This window comes from Buceros rhinoceros, unplaced genomic scaffold (genome assembly GCF_000710305.1).
Source record: "Buceros rhinoceros silvestris isolate BGI_N320 unplaced genomic scaffold, ASM71030v1 scaffold43981, whole genome shotgun sequence".
Lineage (NCBI taxonomy): Eukaryota > Metazoa > Chordata > Aves > Bucerotiformes > Bucerotidae > Buceros > Buceros rhinoceros.
This window is the reverse complement of record NW_010395704.1, coordinates 40605-48689: the sequence shown is the minus strand read 5'-3', so window position 1 is coordinate 48689 and position 8085 is coordinate 40605. Positions and strand designations below refer to the sequence as shown.

At 38.2% G+C, this 8085-nt stretch overlaps 1 protein-coding gene across 1 annotated transcript in view; it reads right to left on the bottom strand.

The window, feature by feature from the left end:
• Nucleotides 1-274: 274 nt before the first annotated feature.
• Nucleotides 275-8085, bottom strand: part of PPP1R12A (protein phosphatase 1, regulatory subunit 12A) — a gene marked incomplete at its 5' end in the record, with an annotated part of 47199 nt that continues 39388 nt past the window's right edge. The window contains one exon of the mRNA XM_010145618.1: nt 275-2415. Coding sequence (XP_010143920.1) covers nt 2329-2415 — 87 coding nt within the window. The remainder of the gene's footprint in view (nt 2416-8085) is intronic.

The window sequence follows — 8085 nt, the reverse complement described above, 5'->3', positions numbered from 1 at the left end:
GGTTTATGTAAAATATATAAACATTTGTCCAAGTTGTTACAGATTGCATAAATATGGCATTTTTACTGTTGCATTTACAGATGTGCATGTACAATGATGTGCAAATAATCACAATTTGATTACAATCTTTGAAAGGTACTTGAACCTTGCATCCAAGTAACGCAGTGAATGAAAAATGCCCACCAAAGAATTTAAATAGCAAACTTATAACATGGTTTAAATTCATAACAAATTTCAATGCCTTCTCAGTAAAACTTTCACACATTTAAAATAGTTTGTATTCATTTTATTTGTATATGTCAAAATACAATTTTTTTTCCAAAATAGTGGGTTTTGCAACTAGTTTCATGCAGATACAAGGTCTGCTCAGTACTACCAATAAAATCAATATAGCACAGTAGCCATTCATTTTTTAGATATAAAGAATAAATAACCTAAATATAAAACACTAAAATATTAGAAACACGTATTTAATCATTCACAGGCACCCAAACTTTACCAAATATAATTCAGAATATGTCTAACTGTCTTGTAACAGAACTCAATACGTTGCAGCCATTCAATTCTTTATTTTATGTTAGCGTAAGACAATGGAAGTCCCTACGGTTCAGACCCACCTCTCATACAGATCAATTACGATAAGGTATTTCCAACTATCTGTGTACCTTTAAAATCAAGAATCCTGAGCTTGGTAGTAAGAGCATAACCTTACATCTTCAAAAAACCAATCAACAGAGAGAGGACATCATGTCTTCCTTACCAAAACAAACCCCACCCCCATAAAACTAACCCCCACCCCCCAAGTAGGCAGTAGAACACAATGACCTTTTTAAATGAAGGGGTACAAATTCACATTTAATATAGTATACAATATAATCAATAATACAATAGCTACTACAAGCTTTACAATGTACAATTTGTTTTAATGGCTGATCCGTTCAGTGGTTTTAGGCAATAAACTATGTGCCAATAGGATGTCGTATTTCGAATGGTTTAGTGAAAATATAAAAGCTGTTTCTAACAAAAGCGATCTTCACTTAAGTAATTTTTTCGTTTTTAAAGGCCACTGAAATGTATAAAATGGTCTGACATGATGGTGTTATCAAATTGGATGCCTCCTCACATGGCAACAACAGTGCATATAAACATTAATGTGAGTGTAATGGGTTATGTTTTTCAAATGATTTAGTACGTTACTTTGGCTAGCACAACAGTTTTGGACAGCACTCAGATAAATACAGGTATGTGAAATGTAGTGAAGCAGTTATATTTATGCAATTTTTTATTATGGTGAACACTATCAAATGAAAAAAAATGGGAGGAAAAGATAATAAAGTATTTTATATAGTTTAGACCTTTTGTAAAGATAGGGCTCCATACAATGTACAATGTCTAAATTCTTTATACCATAAAAATTAATGAACTTTGTTAAACACACTATTCTGGAGTAGCCTAATTTGCATTAACAGACATTTGCAATAGGGAAATATATTCAAGCATGCCACGTGGTGGTCTGAAAAATCAAACCAGTACACATTTATATATACAGCATCACTCAGTACCTGCTCAAATGAATGTGACGATTACAGGATCTAACATCTTTCACTACAAACTTTTTTTTTTTAAAGTGACCAATAAAGGCAGAAAACAGGACTCTTAAAATATTTCTAGTTTCAACTGACTTTTAAAGCATTTTGTATAGGAAATAAATGCATATTGCACAAACAGTGAAAGCAAATGTTCCACCAAACATCTCTGTTCCAGGTGGTCGGACAATACAACTCTAGGTAGCTACACGAATACGTAATTTAAAAGGGTGTGTGGTCTCTGCAAATGGTAAAGCTGTGAAAACACTGTACAAGAAAATCTGGTACATGAATAATTAGAAGGGAAAAAAAAATCCAAACTTAAGATTTAAAGTAAAACTGAGTATAGAAAAAAACTGGGAATTGTGGCACAACAAAAACATTATCGAGTAACTGTCTTCTGTGAGAGCTGAAAGCTTTTGTTGATGTAAAAGTGTTTATGTACAACTAAGGCTTACTGGTTAAATATATCTGAGGCGTATCTGGCCTTGAACACTTTCCTTATTATGCTGTAGCTGTAAACAAGATTTCTCAGTCATTTTATCTTCTCAGCAGCTGCATTTTAACAGAAACAATGATCTTGATACAAAAAAACACACAGGTAAGAGGGCGTTTGGCAGGATATCTGAAAATGACAGTCTCCGAGGGATCTTCCCACATTTCCAGTGACTGCCATACCATGGTCCACTGGAGTTTAGACTAGTGATGTGCAATACCGTTATTTGCTGCTGTAGTAAACCCTTTATTTGGAAAGTTTGCTTATAACTCTGATCAAGGCCCCATTTTCATCTTTTAGCCTCTGGTTGTCTGCCTTCAGATCTGGTAGCATCTATGAAAAACGAAACATGATGGTTATTTGCAGCAAGAGTAGACAAGCACTGGGGATAAAAATCTTCATTCAGCTTAAGCGTCTTGGCAGTTCTCCCCGTTCATATCAGCAGTTCAGGAACATCCCACCCTTTAGCACGATACAGTTAAGAGTTACAGATTAGGAGTTTTCATTTGCTTGGACTAGATGCACTAGAACTCAGTGGTGCAGATGACAAGCCTCTAACAAAAGCATTCACAGTAGCATGAGGAAAGTAATTAAATGCTTCGAATTCCAGTGCAAAATAAAAGTTAATTACCAACTATTTAAAGAGGCTTGTCTATACTGTGCTTGCACAGTGTCAAAAAACCATGCTGTGGCAAAGCGTATCTACCACTGTGCTCTTGGATGATTTCATCCTGATGAGATAGCATGATTCAGCTTGTTAGCTCATAGCATTAATCTTCCAGCCACTTCCAAATGCATGTGAAGCACACATCCTCTAATTTAAGATTGTATCCCTGAATACTACAGTTCACGCACGATCAGATCACTGAAAGACATCTCTGGAACACCAGGCTGCATATGCAGGCATACAAGTTAGATATAGACGGCAAGTTAAGGTTGCCACAGGAGATGGGTGACACACAAGCACAAGAGCTGGAAGGCAGGAGCCAAGTGAGGTGAGAGTTGGACAGGATCAGACAGGAAAGGAGGACAAGTCAGTGCACAGAGGTTTGTACCAGGAGAATATAACTTGTCAGAGAAACCAGAAGTAATCTCAGCAGTTCGCCTTATCTACATTCACACACTGATAACAAAACAACTATAATACTCATGGCTAAATTATGTGTGTCGTTTCTAGCAGCAGGTTTACACAGGTGGTAACAGCCGATTCCTGCACAGTGGTTATTCAGTAACCTCAGGTGCATGCAAGAGGTCTAAGTCCAGCTAGCGACCAACGTAACAACTGCTTACATAATTTTTTATGATGAATTTCCTTGCCCCTAGTTTTGTTTTCATTTTATTCAAGCAAAATTATACTTTGAAACTCATTATATTCAGAACATGATTATGGAATGGGAAGAACTGACTGTGCATTACACTAGAGGCTTCATTTACACACCTCCTCTAATGGATTCCTGTCCACGGTCAGTTCACCAGACAGCAGACCCTCCCACAGACTGAAACAGGTTGGTGCACTGAAGATGACCAAGGTTATAAGATCTCTCTTTTATTTACCTGACTTTGTGGAAGGAAGATGGCAAGACATCGTAAGAGGAAAAAAGGTGGTGTCCACAGTTAGAGTAAGTCAAAATCATTCTGCTAACCTGGATTACAACCCCACTCCATGATGGAGCTTAGGACAAGCCATCTAAACTGAGCTCTTCGCAGAGTCAGAGGGAAGCTTCCTTTATAGACAGGTGAGAGCCATGCTTTCAACAGAAAGTGCTGTAAAATGCTGATTACTTGAAAAAACCACACCAAGGTGTTTGAAATTGAGCAACACTAGTAATCATTTGGCAATTTTCCGGTGTTATCAGTGTTAAGATTTCTAAACTGTATGAAACAACTACTGTTGTCTGAGATACATGTGCTAGAGGTAGATAACAGATAACAGGCGCATGTCCCACGCATTTGTGCATGCACCTGTAACGTTAGGATAAACCCAGCATTGTTCTGTGATGTGTATCTGCAAACAAAGAAAGAGCCATCTGTTCAGGCAAAGCAACTAACACCTCTCCTTCCTCCTTTTTGTCCTGTTACGTACTTCACACCAAAGATCCTGGGTGAAACCACAACAGCCTCCACGTAGCCGTGCACAAGGAAGCAAGGGAGTCTGATCTGGTTCTCGTTAGTTGTGTATCTCCACAAGTCTTGTGTACGCCTTCCAATGAGACCTCAAAGTAACTCCAGGAACACCACATTTCCCTTTAAACTCCTGGACTAGGGAGCTGCACCCATAATGCTTAATTGCGTACAGGTAGACACACAGATTGGCATATTTTCTGATGAACTATGTTAACAAAAAAAGCTGCTGTTCAAATGCAGAGCTTTAACATAATCCAGTACCGTTATATGTCTGCAAATCTCTGAAGACAGATTTTAATCCTGATTAAACTAATAAGACAGAATAGGTATTAAGAAAATATTTTCTTTTTTCTTGTGAGTCTGCTAATGAATAGAGGAAGACTGGTAGGAGACAAAAGCAGTTATGAGTAATAGGAGATTGATCAGGAAGCATAAGCAAAATACTTAATGCTTCTCATCTATGCTAATCCCTACATACTTTAAACCTGGCCATAGATATTTATACAATTTTCGTGAAGCAGTACATTCCTATGGTACTCAAATGACTCATGAGGTGACACCCCGCACTGTTGAAGTGCAGAGGCAGGAAAAAAAGCTCTGCAGTCAATTCAGTAAAATTCAGTTACATATTGTACTTAACACTTCAATTTCCATTTTGCTTCTCACTAAAACAGCAAAGTTATCTTCCTTTGATGAAGACGATGATGAGATTCCCGAATAAGACTACCAATGCACTATTTTGCCTGTCTGTATTGTATGACTAGGTTGTAACTTTGCAGTGCTGTCACTGACCAAATAATTATTCAATAATCCCCTGATAATATGTGGAGCCAACTCAGATCTGTACAGTAATAATACTACCTGTGTTTGCCGGAGGACACTGCTTGTACATTTTTAATGTACAAAACAGCTCTGTAAATTAAGATTACAGAAAGCTCATGAACTCCTAAGGTACCGGTTCAGATTTATCAGGCACACTGCTATGGCTAAGCTACCAACAGCTCCCTGCTTTTTTCTGTTGCTTTTCTTTTGCTAGCCAGGCTCCTCAAGCTCCACAATGATCTGCCATCGAAAACTTCCCCTACAAAAGGAATACTGAATAGTTTTCTGTGGGTTAACACCCTGAACTGGCTTACCATGGTTAAAGGAATGCCAGTGCTAGCAAAAAAGAGACAGTATGGATAGGATGTGTGGCTGCGGACAGCAGGCATTAGATTAGCTCAGCTGCATTGAAAAACCACATTGTTAGCTGAAGCTGATGTAAGACGGGCTGCCCTAAAGGGACAGCTCTCCCTCCTCTCACAGCACTACGCTCCTGCTGCTTTCTGCATGTCAGTGATTCAACAACACGGGTGAGATGGATCAAGTAATGTAACAAAACAAGTAAAGGGATTTGTTTTCAGCCAAGTCAGAGCTGACTTGACTCGCTCAGCAAGGGTTAACACAAGGGAATGTTGAGGAATGTGGGGCCTGGACCAGGAACAACCTTTCTATCCACATCCTATTGTCAGACCAACTCCAGGAAGACACAAAGCCGAGGATAAACCTTTTCTGTACTTCATGCCTCTTAGTGGGGAAAACCTGAGATTGGAGTGTGAGCAGAATGAAACAATGTATACTCGCTGCCTTGATTTTGAGTGGGAAGGGGGATAGGCTAGGGGAAACAGTTCAGCAAGAGTCACTGTGCGGCCGGAATTTTTTTTTTCCACCTACACACCTTAAAATCTCACCCTCTACCCTATACAGCTGTCGTATAAGGAAGAAAGGCATATAGATTTGGTGTGAAATAAAACTACATTTTTTTCCTCATGGAATTTTTCAGCCTTTGGTGGATTTCTGACACAGCCCTGCAAGAACACTAAAGACAACAAGGCGTTTTTTTTCCAAGATGCAACTTAAAACAGTTCATACCTTTAGCAGAAGGGGACTGAACCAGATGACCTAGTAAATATGAATCTGACACACTAGGCAAGTGTTTTGCATCTGTGTTTGTACAGTCCATGCACTACAGGATTCTGATCCACAACTAAAATGCCTACATATATAAGCCATACAAATAAATTACCTTAACTCAGTGTTAAGACTGGATATTTAAGCCACCTAGATAAAAACAAGGAATGGCCAGAACCACAGGGGAAGTTAATACGTGAAAATATTAATCACCTTGAAATTCCAATACATTTCTGAAAGAAAAGACTTTGATCCCCTGTAAACACTAAATCACACAAATGTAAGAAATAAAGTTGCTTTATTTCTTGTTGTTCAGGAATGCACAGTACTGAAACCACTTCTCAAACATTCTTTGAAAATTCTTCAGTTTGAAATTAGATTTGTATCAATTCCATGCACTTTAACTATACTGCAATAAGAAAGCTCAATTCTTAAAATTTCAGTGTTAGAAAACTAGAGGCAAATCTATTTGAGCATTTACTCAAATATCAAAATAAGGGAGTGATTTCAGTGCATCCTAGTGCGAACTCACACCCCTTCAATTGTGGCCAAGGTTTCAACGTGTCAAAGGTCTCGTGGATCACTGCCATCTTATCTTCAAGTAAGAGAGGACAAGCTTCAGTGCTATTAAGGACAATACCACACCATACCAACACACCTGCGACACCTGTAGTTGGTACACCGGACACCATGCTTTAGCCACACTTCCATAACTGAATAGCAGTAAGTCAGTTTCTGACACACAAGTGTTAATAGTAAAATTCTACTCAGGCACAAACTGAATGTCAACACCTGCCTGGCTACACAAAGGAGAAGGCAGAAATTACAAGTCCACAGGGTGCAGTTGCCTACAGGACCCTGACAGCTTGGCAACCACTCGGGTCAAGGCCCTATTCTCAGTCACCAGTCGCTCATTTATGTGTCTCAAAGATTGAATCTGCTTTATTTGTTGCAGGTTCTGCAGGAATCAAAGAAATCGGAGTGAAAATGAGGAAAAAAAAAATCATGTATATTATGTTTAAAAGAACTAGAAATGAGCAGAACTGAAAGAAAACTTAGAAGAGACAGTCCTGTTTAAAGTAGGTAAGTTGCTGTGAAAGGAAAGTATCAAACAAGTGGCACATTCTTGAAAAGCAATCTAAGAAGCAGCAGCGATTAGTCACAGCTTTCCAAAACAGTTCAGGATACATTAACAATGAGAGCTATTCCTGGAATTCTTTACTTAACATCCTAATTGCACAAACTAAATGTCCTATTCAAAAGTCTGTAAATAATGACACATTTAACATATACTTTGAACATGGCAGTGTAACAAATGATACGAAGATTATTTAGTCCTAAATTCAAAACTTTCTGCTTATTGAAAGAAAGCTTTTGAAAAAAGGCATTATATTGCATTCTCTATTTTTCTTGGAAGCACAACCTTCCCTAACCAGAATTTACAGGTTGATGATAGAAGCTCACATCCTGCACTCAGACACAGCTATTTTCCCCATACCATTTTGCTTTCTACATATTTCATTTCTAAAGGCCCCTCGAGGAATCAGAGACATTGTGTCCTCCCTTACAGCAAACTATCTTGATCTGAATCCAAGGGAGCTGGAGGCATCGTGGTTGCTCTCTGCCTACATCTGCCTGTCAGCTTCAATTATTTCAACAAAACTTCCTGCATGAATGTTAATGAAAAGTATTTGGAATTTAATACCGTTTCCAAGCACAAGAGGGAGCTCAAAATTGAGCATGAAAGGAAACTTTATTGATCAATTACAAATATCACTAACGAAAACAGTGGTACATCTTTAAAACACTGGTGTGCAAAAATGTTTCTATTTCATTGTGTTCCACTCGTTTTCTAGTCATACTTTAATTCTACCAGTTTGGTTTGCCCTGTCCAATATTATATCCAAGGCCATAATAAAAAACAAATCT